Raw genomic sequence first — 14,424 nt, 5'->3', positions numbered from 1 at the left:
CTGGGGGAGTAGTGAAACTGAAACTGAACTGCGAAGTGGTGTCAGAGCTGGGACTGGGAGTCCTCACCCCAAAGTGGGTGACTAAGGCAGCGGTCCCGAATCACATTCCCAGCCCTTAAAGGAAAGCAGTCAATCTGCCCATGTTGGGCTGCTTGTCATGCATCCTGCATGTGCTGGGGAAGTGGGAGTGGAAGTGGGATCAATGTCATTGAGTCAAGACGGCTCTCATATTCCCAAAAGCGGGGCGGTGTGCAGGAGACCAGAGCACAGAGTCAGCCCTGACTCACAGCTGGGCCTGCATTGCTGGGGGATGAGGGCTTTTGGCACAGGTGTAGGGGACAAGACCCAGCTTTTCCTTCTGCCATCGGAGCCAATCACAGTCGGGTTGCGGCAGCAACGTGCCACTATCAAGGTCATAGTCTATTCAAGAAGGAAGGAAGAAATAAAACCTGGGAAATGACAAATTGTTTGGAGAGTGAGGGAACCAGGAAAGGATCCAACCAGTGCCGTGATTCAGGCAGGAGTGTGCTCACTGTCAGACCTACAGGCAGCAGAGCAGGTGGCAGTGTCATCAGCGTCATGCCGGCGGGGATAGGATGCGTGACGGTGACGACTGACAGTGTTATAACGTGTTATAGTGAGAAGAGTTCCTGGGGCTGCTGGGTGGATTGCCTGGGCGTCGGGGAGCGTGGCAGTGCCAGAGACTTGGCTGTGTTTGCCGTGGTGGCGAGTTTCAGCGCTGCACAAGTTTAAATCCCGTTTTGCCGTTTAGCAAGTGACCCAGCCCTGTGTCCCCATCGTATGGCAGCAGCAGGAGTTTGGGAGAACACAGGCAGCTTAGCTAAAGGAACTTCCCCCTCTCAGGGCAGCACAGACGCCGTGGTGTGGAGCGGGTAATGCCAGGGAGCAGATGAACCCCATACCCTGCCTGGTTTCCCCTCTTCGTATTCCAAAGGGGGTCCCACTTAACAAGCATCTTATAAGCAGCAGATAAAGGATCTGCCTCTCGTCTGCATCAGTGCTGCTCCCAAGAAGCAGCAGCTTCTTATCTCATCCTTCCCTTTTCATTTTTCCAGAGCTTTATTTCAGTTCCTTGTTTTAAAAGTGCTGGCGCCAGAGCAGATTCACCTCCATTTTAGGGAGACGTAGTCCTCCCCCAGCATCAGTGAATTGTAGACACACAAAGACTCACCCGCTACCGGTGCTGGGAGCTGTGCAAGCCAGTGACTAAGCTGAGTGTCTGGGATGCCGGAGCCAGCTGCCAGACCGGGGAATGGTGGAGTGTGGAGGGGAGAAGGACAGCCGTAGCTGAGTCAGCACTCCAGCCAGGATGAGAGCTGGGTTGTTGAGTTTGCCTGCAACGAGGCTGCACGCCCACGCTGCTTCTCTAGTTGTACATCTGTTCTGGAGGTGAGGAACACGCTCCCCCTCTGCACAAAGCTCTGGGAGCCCAACCTTGCGGTGGTGCTGGGGAGGGCCAGGCTCTGCCCAGGCTCTCGGTGCCTTTTTGAAGGGGCTCCTGGACCCAAAGGGAGCCAGAGAACCCTTCAGTGTGTCATTAAATCTGGATTTGCCCAAGCCATGCCTAGGGAGGCAGGCCCATTTCACCCCTATCAGGTGGGAAGCAGGATTGCTCTGTTATCTGTTTTGCTCTGTGTGTTTAGGATGGGTCCCCTTGTCTTCATCTCATCCAGAGCGTGTCCTTCTTCATTTCCCTCCTCCTTTGTTACCTTATGCTGCAGGCATCCTTCCAAAATGCACCGGGCTCCCTCCTTCTCCCCATTTAATATTATTCTTCTTCTTCAATCTGGTCTAGTACTGTCCATCTCGCCTGCAAAGCACAAAGCCGCTCTTTCTCCCATTCATTCCTCTGGACTGGGGTTAGCATTTCAATTGACAATTGTGCCATTGATTTGCACCCTGACGGTGGGGTTTGCAGTAAATGCCAGGCAAAGGGACTCAGCAGGGTTAGCGAGGCTCTGGAAATGAGCCCTGTGTCTTCTGAAGCTCCGGACTCAATTTCGGAGGGAGGGTGGTGGCAGGGTCATGCCTTCCTCCTTCCAGGGGGGCGAGCCTTTCTTTGCAGTGTCAAAAGCAGCCTTGGGCTTGCTATGAGAGGCATGTCCCCTTCTTTGGGGCCATAGTGTGGGCCATTAGATGCCCTCTGCCTTGTCATCTCCAGTTCTTGATGCCATTTATACCCTAGTCTGGGGGTGCAGGGTTGCTCCCCCTTATCCTGCCAGGTGAGAAGGAGAGGCGAAGGGGGATCAAACCATTTGCCTAAGCCGAGCTGTTTAAGGCAGAGCAGGGGCTGAAGGCTAGCTTTGCAGGTCAGCTGGAGGGCTGATGCTGAGGCAGAGGGACCCCAGCACCCGCTTGTAGAAACACCTTTAAAAGGCTCCCGTCCAGTTCAAGTGAAATCAGTGCTGGAGCCGCAAACACGCTTCTGGGCCCTGGCTAGCAGAGCTGTTTACTCTCAGCTTAGTGATTCAGTGCAGTCCCTGGGGAGCAGTAGGATAAATAATACGTTGGCACCAACCAAATTATTGTTTTGGGCTTGTTTCTGGCTGTTTGGAGAGAAGTGTGTCCTTGCAGGTTGGCACAGTTCTCAGAGCTGAGCTTAAGAAAGAAGCAGTGTTGTGAAAATAAAACTCAAAATGAAACCAAAGGTAAAGGGATCACATGGGGCTGAAGTGTGCAAAAGAGTGAGGTGGAAAAAGAGGAGTGGGGAAGCGTATATTTTCCCAGATTAGCAGCAAGTTTAGGGGCCGGGCTGGAGGTTTGAAAACGAGAGCAAAGTTTGCTAAGTCCGATCAGACCTGCTTGTGGCATGTCGGTGATGGGTTGTGCTGGCAGTGGTAGTTGGATGGGGGAGAAGGGCTTTAGGGGCTCCCGTGTGGGGGGGCTGTTGCCTGCCTGCTGTACAGGTTGGGCCAAGAGGGGGATTTTGAGCACTGCTGGGAAGGGGGCTGGTGAAAAGGTGATTAGTCCTCTCCTCCCCAGCAAGCATAGCCTGAATCTGTGGCTGGTGTGGTACCCAGGCTAGCTGGCGTGCCCGGCTGGCTTCCCGCTTGTAGGGCTACTTAGGCAAATGAGTTGCATAGTCACTCGGAAGAGACTCGATGCCAGCTTCTCCAACAGGCAAAGTACGTGCTCAGGGAGGCAACGGGGAGCAGGCAGGGACTGTCATCCAGCCGGGCTTTCCTGGCTGTGGGGTCCTGTCTGCTGAATCCCCCTCTGCTGCCGGGCAGCCCCTTGGCCTCTGTCCCGCAGTACAGGGGAAGGGCAGCCCAGAGGTGCTGCGTTAGCAACAAGCTGCGGGCTGGAGGGCGCAGATGGTTTCTGTACCGTGGCACAGCTTCACCCTCTCTCTTTGTGGCTGAGGTACCCTTGTGAAATGGTGGCCCGTGGGTCTGGCGGGGTTTCCCATCAAAAGGTGGTGGCTGGCAACATCTCCTGTTAGCCGAGCAGGGGATGGGAAGGCCTTGGCTGGCTGGGTGCCGTTTAACCCCACAGGGATTAGAGACCACGAGGAAGTACGACCAGTGCTGTGGAGAGGAAAGCTGGAAATCAAGCAGGCATTCAGCAGCCCCAGTGACCTCTAACAAGTATTTTTTACTTTTGGCTCTGCAGAGACTTGGCAGGACCCCTGCATGGGTTGCTTCGGGCAGAGGGGAAGAGCTGGACTGTGCAAAGATTGTCCTTTGCCCGTCCTGCCAAGTGGCCCTATAAATAGAGAGGGACACGTGCCACTGATTAATTGCCTGTCTGTGCAGGCAGCCAGCTCCCGAGGCAGACGCAGCCTTTGTCTGTCTGCTGGGAGCAGCAGCACTTGCCAGGAGAGGGGCCCCCTCTTCTCTGGAAAAGGGAAAAGAGGGAGAGATGAAAACGGAGTGCCCTGTCTCGCTAAGCAGAGGTCAGTCCTGATCGGAGACTTTTCCCCCTCGGAGGAGCAATCCCTCTCACGTCATTGCTGCAGATGATGGTGGGGGACGGGGAAGCCTACGGCAGTGCACGTGTGCCACGTGCATTGCACCCTGCTGCGGAGCTGGGCCCCGGCATGGCTGCTCAAAGCTGCCCAGATGTGGCCGGACTATCCCGGAGAGGGATGCAGGACCAGCGGGCCTCATCAAGGGACAGCAAAAGCCCCAAGGGAGAAGGTTCACAACTGCGCCGCCCTGCAGGGCCGGCCTCCCGCACCGCACCTGGCAAGACAGAGGCGAAGGGAGGATGTTTTTAGGAAAGAGGAGCTGGAAAAGCCAGAAGGTGAAAGAGAGGAGGACAGGCAGTTCTTCCTCCCAGCTGGACCTGGAAAGCTTCCCGTCTGCAGCAACCGGTTGTGACACAGGTCCTAGGTCTTGCAGTTCACTTCTTGTTCGCGTCAGGGGTGTGCAGCCCATGAGTTGTGGTTTTGTTTGCACCCTTCCCCTGTCGCATGTGGGCTCTGACCCGGGGGCTCCAAACCTTGTCCATCCCTCCTGGCCTTTGCAGGGAGGATGCTGACAGTGCAGCTGGAGACCGGTGAGGAGAGGTGTGATGCTGGGCTGTGGCTGGGAGGAGATGATCTTACCCCATGGGCACGGGGAGGTTGACCCACAGCTGCAAGGCAGCACAGCAGCTCCTGTCCCTTTCAGCCAGATAAGAACTCACAGCTCCAGTTAAGCTTGTGCAAGGTCCCAAAGCAGGGCACAAAAAGCTGCAGGCATGTCAAACGCAAGAGGGTGTGGGAGCTAAATCTATGAGGCAGTTGCCTGGAGTGGTTGTCAGAGGAGGGCCAGAGAGGGGAGGGAGCTCTTCATCTCAAAGCTGGGAGGCAGGAGGCACTCGGCCATTAGAGCAGGTGGGATGGCAGCACTCACTTGGCTGCTGCAGAGCCAGTTCGAAGTCACTTTGAGCTTCTGCTCTCCTACAAGAGCTCCGTCAGCAAAGTTTCCCTTCCTCCTCCACCACCACCAGCCCTGCAGGGGCCAGGCGGGGCCATGCCATTGTGCAGCTCTCCTGTCCCCTGGGGCCAAGGGGACAATAGCTCAGCTCTGAGCCTGGGAGCTGCGTTTCCCTGGCTGCCTGGCGCTGGGCCAGCCATCCCAGAGGGCCCTTAGCCCCGAGTCCTTGTTTTTCTCATCACTCACACGCTCACGCATAGAACATTGAAAGGGAGTTGATCAGCCTGAGCTGGCTGCGGGTACTCTCTGCAGTCTGCTGCAGTTCCCCTGACGAGTGTCTCCTCTGTGCTGTTTCTAGGTGCAAAAGAGTATGTATTTCCCAGGAGTGAGAAGTACCCAGTCTTCTATCATAATCAAAACAGCTCAGCCATCTACGTTGGCGGAGAAGGAAAGCTTTATTACTACGACTTTGCAACCTATGAGAACCACACGGTAAGGGTGCTCTGCTAACAAGTTTACCTTTGGAGCCCTAAAAGAAAGTGTCCAGCATTCGTGTCTCAGCCCAAACGCTAGATACCTTGCTCAGTGCCTTTGCCAGCAGCAAAGTCAGGCCTAGAATGGTCTGGACTCTGCCCAGCCTGCCTCGTACATCTGGGAAGCCGCAATGATAGTATGATGAATGGCTGCAGCAAGGGGGAAGTCTATAGTAGCTGTGGGTGGCTTCTTCCCAGGCTGTGATCCTGCTAAGGTCTTTGCTGCCCCAGAGGGAGGATTTTTCCAGTGAGGGACCCTTTCTTTAGCGTGAGAAGGGTTGCTCAGAGTCATGTCACTGGGGAGAAGCTAAGCTCCCATCTCTTTCCGTTGTTGGAGCCCAGGCTGCTTTTCCTCAAAAGCGGGAGGTTCTGGATCAGCTGGGCACCGAGTAAATACAGCAGGAAAACCCTCCAGGTGGCTTTCTCATGATCCCTTCTTGTCCTTCTCAAACAAGCCAGTTGCTGAAGTTTGGGCTCAGATACGTCCCTTCTTGGTCCCAGGAACAGCAGGGTTCTAGTGTCCCAGCCCTCAGACACCATCACCCGCTATTGAACACCCATTCCCCGCAATGACAGATCCTTTCCCAAAATCCTTTGGAGAGCAGCCCAGGCTGGCTGCCAGTCATGCCTGCTGCTTTGGCCCTGCATCCCTACTTCTCCCCATCACCCTGAGGTCCTAAGAGATCCAGCCCAGCCTCCCCAAGGGTTTTCAAATGCTGAGGCAGGGAAAAGGGCTGTGTTGCAGTGTTCAATGACCTTCTCACCAACGTGCTTGCTTTGCTTCTTGTGAAGAGAGTGACTAGTATGTAGTGCATGGGGCTGAGCCCAAGTCAGCTGGCTTTTAAAGTGAAGGAATTAAAGCATATCTCTTTCTTTTTTATCCTAGGAAGACTTCCCAGTGAAAAATGAAGGACAGTGCATGATGCCTGGAAGTTTGGTAGGTCCTACCTGTGATGGAATAGCATGTGGAACAGCTGGGTGGGTGAGGGTTGGAGGACTTGGGTTGAAGGACTGCTGGGAAAGGAACTGTGTATGCTCCTCATGTGCTGTCTTTGGGTGAAGACCTCCAGTACCTGTGGAGCAGGAGATCAGATGAGGTGATACTAGTTTCCTTCTCTGGTTTTAAGACCCATGAAAAAACTAGGAAGCCATACAGCAGTGTGCTTGGTAGTGCTGTGGGCTTGGAGCTGTGGGGCTGTGCTCTGCCGTTCGCAGCTGCTCACGCTCCTCTTCTTTCTCTTGCAGGAGGACAATAAAAATTACCTCACATTAGTGGAGAAGTATGGAGACGGGATGTTAGTGTGTGGGACTGGTGCCTGCGCTCCCACCTGTTGGAACTTGGTATGCTGTGGCCACCTGTGATGGGACCAGAGCAAAGCACTTGCTGTTTTGTTTTGTGCTGTCTCCATCTGTAAAAATGGTGCCCTGATCCCCACTCCTTCTCAGAGTGCTCTGAAATGCCCAAATGCCAGCTCCCTCAAGGAGCTTATGGTGACAGCATGGGACAGCCTGCATGAGCAGAGGTCTGTGCTCACTTGTCATAGTCCCTCTCCGCTCACCTCCTGTCTGCAGCAGGAGCTCTGTCTGGCCTATTTGATGATGGGCTGCGTCCTTCCCTTGTTTGGGCTGTGTCAGCCAAGGAGAGCTGCTTTCCTCCTGCCCCAGGGGTAGATGTGGGCACCTGGCTCCCCTGCTTTCCCTGAACTGATCACACTTAGGGACCATTTCTGTCCTTACCCAGACGCAGAGAAAGGAGCGCACTTCATGGGATGGGAGAGGTATTGCTCCTTTCACCCCTGACTCAAATACCCTCGTTGTCGTTGATGGTAAGTCTGACTGCTCGCATATTTTCAGTCATAGTGCTGTGCAGGAAGGCTGGGCTCTCTAACAAAAAGGGGCACCCTGAGGCTGCTCCAAGGGCTTTGTCCCTCTGTTCTAGCTGGCTACTGGCCTTAGCACTTCTTGCTTTTGCCTCATCGAAATCCACATCCTTCTAGGGCAGCACATGGCATAAAGTTTATTCCTATCCAGGGTATGAGGCTTGAGTCTCTGTGCGGGAGGGTAGAGTGCAATGGAGACAGTGGGGCAGGAGAGTCCTGCAGTAACTCCACTGCTCTGGGCCTGGCAGAGGGACAGAGGACGATCCTTCCCAGAGGTAGAGCAAGAATCTGTCCCTGCCACTCTTTAAGGAAAAGGACTGGAGGAGTCCTGCCAGGCCTGCTCCATCCTAGGTAGTGAGGACTGGGTTTCTTGACCTGTATCCACCATCTCGGTGAGTCCATGTGCCCAGAGAGTTCTTGGTTCTTTGTTTTCTTCTCGCAAATGCTTCTGGCCACTCTGGAAACAGCCTGCTGCAAATGAACCTTCCTGTCCCATAGGTCATGACATCTACTCCACCATCAAGAAGAGCCAGCAGAACGGCAAGATACCCCGTTTTCGTCGAGTGAGAGGGGGTGGAGAGCTCTACACAAGCGACACAGTGATGCAGAGTAAGTACGGGGGAGATTCTGAAGGCGTGGGACCTGCCGCTTTGTCGCACTAGGCAGATAAGTTGGACTCTTTATCAGTCCACAACTGTGAGCCATATGTACACAGCACAGCTTGGAGGGGTAGGTCCTCTCTGCCCAGCTGGGGTGTAGCCCCAGAGCTTCTTGTTTGGGTTTGGTCACCCCTAGAGCTATGGAGAGGGCTGATCTGGTCCCCACCTGCAATGCTGGTGAGGAGGGACCCAGGGGCTCCCTACAGCTCTCTTGCTGCTAGCTGGGGGAATTTCAGCTCTTTGCTTCTGGGACAAAACAACTCACAAGCGAGCTCCTCTTGCTCAGGGTGAGATGGGGAAATGGAGAGAAATGGGTGGCAAGTTCCCTGTCAGATGCTGGAAGAAAATATGGTTGTGTGAAGGTGCCCATCAGCTGCCATGCAGTGGTGGAAACAGGAAGAACAACTTCCACTCCAGGCAGCGACTCTTTCCAAATCTCCAGCCAGGGTGAGGTCTTGAGGCACGAAGATGTTGCGTGGTGCGTGGGACAGGGTGGACAATAGAGAGAAAGGACCCTCCTCAATTTCCATGAGCTTATTACATTGCCTTCCCCCAAGCCTCCCCAGTGACACTAGGGAATGGGAGATTATTGAACCCCTGGCCAAAGACAAAATCAAATCAAAGTGATGCCAGGGCAAAACAGGACTTGTTCTTGCAGGGCAGTGGAGGGGGGGCAACCAAGGCACCGGCAAGAAAACCTGATAGACCCAGAGCCGTGAGACCAATCCCACACTTACACAGAACTCCCTGCCGTGGGGACACCAACTAATGATGCTCAGAGGGACTCTGCCGCTGCTGGGGATGCCCTATGTGGCAGCGGTGTATTAGTAGGAAGAGCATCATTGGGTTTTCCACAGCAAACACAAACAACAGTGCAGCTTGTTCCCACCAAGGAAGCCTTCCTGTATGATGATAGCTCCCCTGCAAAAGAAGGGAGAATGGGTTTCCTTTGCTGCTAAGCAGCTGAGGCTTCACCGGGCTCTGGGGACTTGGCCTTCAAGGGAGCGGGTGCGTGGAGTTGTGCAGGAGGGAGAGGAAGGCAAACCCACTGGGAAAGTGGCACATGAAAAGCGGTCGTTAGTGTGTTAGTATGACGCACCAGTCAGGTGTAGACGATGGGCTCAGACCTGTCCTTTGCCTGGAGCACAGATGGTGTTTGCATTTCCTCCTCTTGTCTGAGGATGAGCGGTTAGCTGCATGGCAGGCTGGTTTGGTCCCAACTGGTGGCTTTTCAGATGAAATGTGTGTTCAGGCCAAGGTTTTCTGATGGCTCGCTTCCCTTTTCAGACCCTCAGTTTGTCAAAGCCACCACATTAAGGCATGAAGAGCCTCACCAAGACAAGATTTACTACTTCTTTCGTGAAGACAATCCGGATAAGAGTCCTGAGGCCCCTAGAAACATCTCCCGAGTGGCCCAGCTGTGTAAGGTACCATGGGAATAGTGTATGGTGAGGAGGCAAGAGTGTTACAGGGGTGGCAAATGGACATGGCAGCTCACCTAGTGTTATTGGCCCCTCTGGCTCAATTCTCTCCTCTGCCACAGAGTTCTTGTGGGGTACGGCCATGCCCTTTGGCCTTCCCATCCTCTGGCTCCCATCTTGCCTGTAGGGGAGAGAAAGCCCTGTTCTGTCTCTCTTGTGTGTTAGAGAGGTACATGATTGTTGCAGTGACCGGCAACAAATACACCTCTGGAGCATCCCCCAGTTATCCATCCAAGATGGTGGACGGGAGGCACTTTGTATTTTTCTCTGCCAGACTCTGACTCCCTGTTTTCCCTCTCCCCCAGGAAGATAAAGGGGGAACGAGTTCGCTCTCTGCTTCCAAGTGGACCACTTTCCTGAAGGCCAGCTTGATTTGTGTTGACCCAGTCACCAAGGGCAACTTCAACTGGTTGCAAGATGTCTTCTTTGTCCCTGCAAGTAACTGGCGACACTCCAAAGTCTACGGGCTCTTCACAAACACCTGGTGAGCGTCTTTGCAAAACGGGCAGATGGGCTGTTTGGGCCAAAGCCTTTATGTCAGTCCTTTAGTGTCTCTGGCAGGCGCTTGGGTGGAAAACACAGTCCAGCTGTAGGGGTGATGGCCGATGTCTTCCTGACCCTCTCTTTGTCTTATTGCCCACAGGGGAAGCTCTGCTGTTTGCGTCTATTCCTTTGGGGACATTGACAACGTGTTTCGGACATCCAGACTCAAAGGATATAATGGTCCCAACCCAGAGATCAAGCCTGGGCAGGTGAGTGAGTGATAAAAGATGCCCACATGAAGTGGAGAGGCCTCCTGAGGCCAGGAGAGCTGGTCCCTGCTCTGCCACTGCAGTTGTTAGAGTAGCTGGGGCAGGTGAGGGGATGCTCCCACCGCTGAGCAGCCAGGTGAGAGCTGGGGCGGTGAGGAAGGTTGTAGGCACTGCGGGAAGGATCTGAGGTTTGTTGCTGGAAACAAAAGGAGGCTGGATAAGGTCCAACGCCTTCATAGAAAGCAAGGGGAGACGGGCTCTGCGTGCCTCGGCAAACAGGTTTGTGAGCTTTTGCGTGTGAAGCTGGAGGACAGTGTCTTGCCTTGTGTTTGCTAACCCCATGGGTTCACCGAGCCAACCTGGAGCCTGGCCCTGTGGTTACAGGTGCACCACTGGCCTGGCACCAAACAGCAGGGTGGGGGGAGGCTCCTCTAAGCCTCAGGGGTGGGAGGGTGTGTGTGACAGGGCATGAGGCTCCTAAACTGTGACTTCTGCAGGGGAGATCGCTGGTGGGGCCTGGCAGGAGCGCAATCACAGCAGCCCCAGGGCTTGTGTTTACTCCCAGGGCAGGCTTGTGCACCGTGCCTGGGCATCCCCCTCTGGGCCGAGGTATCCACACTGTGCCCTGCCTTGCTTTCCTGCCCTTGAGCCTCATCCTCAGACACCTGTCTGACTCTGTCGGTGGCTTTTGTCCCCTCTTGCTGCAGTGCGTTTCCTCTGGACAACACACCCCGAGCGAGACCTTCAAGATAGCTGACAGCCACCCCGAGGTGGAGGACCGGGTGGAGCCCCTCTCCCCCACCAAGAGCCCCTTATTCCACAACAAGCACCGCTACCAGAAGATTGGGGTGCACGAGGTCTCTGCGGGTGATGGACGCCGCTACAATGTGCTTTATCTGGCGACAGGTACTGGGAACTGTCTGGAGTTCCCTGGAGGGTAGGGAACCCAAGGGAAGCAGACGAGACCCCCAGTGCAGAGCGAAGCAAGGGGCTGTGTTCCCAGTTTGGCATATGTTTGTCAAGCAGAAGAGAGCTGCCAAGTCCCAGTACAGCTAAATACATCCAATTTGGCTGCATAGGCAAAGACAGGCTGAAATCCCAGCACGTGGGATTTACCCAGTTGGGCTGCTTCAGCCTGTGGCAGGTCTCAGGCCAAGTGTTTTTAGGGCAAGGAAGGGGTAGCACAGCTCTCCCCAGGTGGAGCTTTACACTGTCAAGCAGAAATCCTTTGCAAAGGGACCCTCTCCGTCATCTCCTGTCCTTGCTTGCTCTAGTGCAGCAGCGCAGACTTCCTGTGAGGCTAGCACCTCCGGCTGGAGACACAGCCAGCTGATCACACCTGCTGGTGGTCCTGGGGCAGCCGGAGATGCTGAGGAGCTGGGCCAAGGCAATTCAGCTGCAAGCGAATGGGGATGGAGAGCAAAAGATTGGCACGCTCGGTCAGGCAGCTGCCTGGGTTCCCACTGCCCAGAAGGCGCAAAGGTTCCTAACCCAGTGCTTCCCTCTCTTGCCTGCCTGCCTCCCCGGGCTTGCTCCCTACAGCTGTGCTCATCCCTTTTTCTGCACTGTGCTGGGATTTGTTCACTGGCACCTGTGGAGGGACTTTCTGGGGTTTCCTAATCTGTGATTAAAAAAATGCAGACAGCTCTCAGTAGGTGGCCTGTGTTGGATTTGGGCCCACGCATGCTCAGGTTGTTCTTATCTTGCCGAAAGCCTTAGCTTAAATGCAGCTAATGCCTTGCAGACTCCCGCCAGGGAGCTTACTCCAAGATGCAGAGCTTGGCAGGGCAGCTGCCCACCCTCACTGGGGTGGGTGGAGGCAAGGGCCAGCACCTGGGGGGTCCTAATCCCTGCCTGACCTGGGGTCACGTCTTTCATCTCCACCTGGTTGATGGTGGAGAAGGGAGTGACTATTTGGGAAGGGGAAGCCATGCAAGAAGTAAAAGAGGGTAAAAAGGATGAGGATTCCTGAGCCCTGTTCCCTCAGGATCTGCCTTTCTACCACTCCACCACACCGACTCATTTTCTTAAATCACCAGTTTGGAGTCTTTTAACTGGGGAGGGGAGTCAGTTTAATTAGAAAAACAGAAAGGCAAACCCAAGTTTCAGCCTCAGGGGAGCAGTGAGATGAGGCTCATGCAAGAACAGGCCAGTGATCAAAGCAGAGTGGAGCTCAAGAGCAGTTGGTTTTTCTTGCCGAGGCTGTTCCAGCGCAGCTGATCAAAGCAGGCACAGCTAGGTCCGGAAGGGTGATGGGAAGTGGGTTCCTCACGGCTCTTGGCTGGGAGGATGACAAGGCTGTGCTGTAGGAAACGCTACTCTTTGGGGGACGATTTCCTAGCAGAGCAAGCAGGCTCCTTCTGGGAAAGGTCCTGTCTTCTGTGGGTGGCTGGTTTCAGGAATCCAGTCCAGCCTGGCTCTGCAGAGTGGGTATTGTGTGCCACAGCGAGGGCTGGAGGCAGAGCTGGTTCTCTGCCTGGCTTCCCCACCCCTGCCGGCAGCCCCTCTGCCTTGCCTTTCTGCTCTCAGCGCGCTTCATCAGGGCTCTCCCCTCTTTCTTTCTAGACAAGGGATCCATCCACAAGATCGTGGAGCTGCCGGACGGGGTGCAGAACATCATGGAGCTCCAGGTCTTCCCAAAGAAGGACCCGATCCAGTCCATGATCTTGGACCACAACAGGGTGGGTCTCTGCCTGCTCCGTAGAAAGGAAAGCAGTGGGTCAGGCTGTAGCTTTAAAAGCAGGCAGCAGGGAAGGCAGGGACAGATGGTTTAGCGACAGCCCCTGGATCTGGAAATAGCCTCTGGGTGGGTTTGTGGGGGGTCCCGCAGCGTGCTTTTCTAAATCCTAACAGCTGAGCTGATGTCCCCAGTCCTGGGTAACACTCTGTGTGGTCAGTGGGCAACGGAGCTTTTTGGACACCTCCTCTCCTCTGGAGGCAAGGGAAGAATGAGGCTGTTTGCTCCCTGGGCCAAATCCCAGCACAGTGTTCTCCTCCCCCTGCAGTTTCCCTCTCGTTGTCCAGCCTTGCTGGCAGATGAGCTGTCAGACAGCGCTAGTGCTCCGTCCCGGAGTTGACAACACCGCTGTCACTGGTGGAGCAAACTTATTTATACACAGGGCTGGTGGGGGAAGGATGACTGCTTTCCCTCCCATGATAGGGGCATATGACTGCATTGCCTGGAGACCTACCAGCCCTGCTGGTGAAATCCGCTCCAGTATCACAGTGAAGCTGCAGGAGAAGTGCTAGACGTTTGTAAGGTGGCACTGGGACACAGTGCTGAGATGATCAGCCCCTCTGCTTCCCTCCTGCAGGCAATGCTGTACATCGGCTCAACAGATAAAGTCGTGGAGATACCCATGGACATGTGCAGGGTGTATCGCAACAACTGTGACAGCTGCTTGCTGGCGAGGGACCCGTACTGTGGGTGGTTCAATGGGAGTTGTCAGTCAGTTTATCTAAACCGGTACGTGGTGCAGACAGCTTGCTGTTTCTCCGTCACCTTCAGCTGGCTTCTTTCATGTGAGAAATACCCAGACCCTCAGTATTCCCCTTCCTGGCCAGGGCCACACATGGTTTTGAGGCCATCTTCCCATCACAGAGAGAGATGAGCCCATCCTGTCCAGGCAGTAACAGCACGGACGTCTGTGCTGTCCCCAAAAACTGCACCTCTGCAGGGATCCGTCCCTCCTGCAGCATTCCTGCTCTGGAGAGGGAGAGGTCAGTGGGTTTTGAGCACCCAGCCCCTCTTTTGCTGTTAGAAATGTGTGTAGCTCTGCTGGTTGTGATGCTGTTTAAAGCAGTTGATAGTGGTGAGTTGCTGGGTCTTATATTTGTTACCCACCAACATCCTAAGTGGGGGTGTGTTTTTCCCTACCCAGCTAATAACAGGTGTTTAAACTTTCTTCCTTATCTGATCCACTGCATCTTTTATGGGAGTTTCCTTTCCTGGCCCTGAAATGCTGCTTCCATGATGTTAATGCTTATTCCCATCTGCTAGGGAGGTGCGTCAGAACCTGAACCTGGAGCCATGGCAAGGAAAGTGCCAAAACGGGGATATTAAGGAAGGTATGTAAAAGTTTTGAGCTGTAGGCCATGTATCCAGGGGGTGTTTGGGGCAGGGTTACTGATTCTCAGGTCTTTGTTTGGGGCAGGGTTACTGATTCTCAGGTCTTTCTATGGGTTGTGCAAGATGTTCCAACTCATTGCGGGGGAACAGGGAATGACTGTGCTGAA

General features: G+C 54.5%; 1 protein-coding gene across 4 annotated transcripts in view; it reads left to right on the top strand.

Moving 5' to 3' along the window:
• SEMA7A (semaphorin 7A (John Milton Hagen blood group)) overlaps nucleotides 1–14,424 on the top strand; it is a 34,379-nt gene that overhangs the window by 17,667 nt on the left and 2,288 nt on the right. For all 4 annotated transcript variants that reach the window (XM_049811423.1, XM_049811424.1, XM_049811422.1 and 1 more), the window contains exons 3-14: nucleotides 5,242–5,375; nucleotides 6,303–6,353; nucleotides 6,662–6,757; nucleotides 7,158–7,242; nucleotides 7,795–7,905; nucleotides 9,243–9,382; nucleotides 9,742–9,920; nucleotides 10,080–10,188; nucleotides 10,896–11,094; nucleotides 12,754–12,869; nucleotides 13,503–13,654; nucleotides 14,189–14,256. In XM_049811423.1, the coding sequence (XP_049667380.1) occupies nucleotides 5,242–5,375; nucleotides 6,303–6,353; nucleotides 6,662–6,757; nucleotides 7,158–7,242; nucleotides 7,795–7,905; nucleotides 9,243–9,382; nucleotides 9,742–9,920; nucleotides 10,080–10,188; nucleotides 10,896–11,094; nucleotides 12,754–12,869; nucleotides 13,503–13,654; nucleotides 14,189–14,256 (1,440 nt within the window). The remainder of the gene's footprint in view (nucleotides 1–5,241; nucleotides 5,376–6,302; nucleotides 6,354–6,661; nucleotides 6,758–7,157; nucleotides 7,243–7,794; nucleotides 7,906–9,242; nucleotides 9,383–9,741; nucleotides 9,921–10,079; nucleotides 10,189–10,895; nucleotides 11,095–12,753; nucleotides 12,870–13,502; nucleotides 13,655–14,188; nucleotides 14,257–14,424) is intronic.

The sequence above is a fragment of the Accipiter gentilis genome, chromosome 10, assembly GCF_929443795.1.
Source record: "Accipiter gentilis chromosome 10, bAccGen1.1, whole genome shotgun sequence".
NCBI lineage: Eukaryota > Metazoa > Chordata > Aves > Accipitriformes > Accipitridae > Astur > Astur gentilis.
This window is presented reverse-complemented; position numbering and strand designations above follow the sequence as displayed.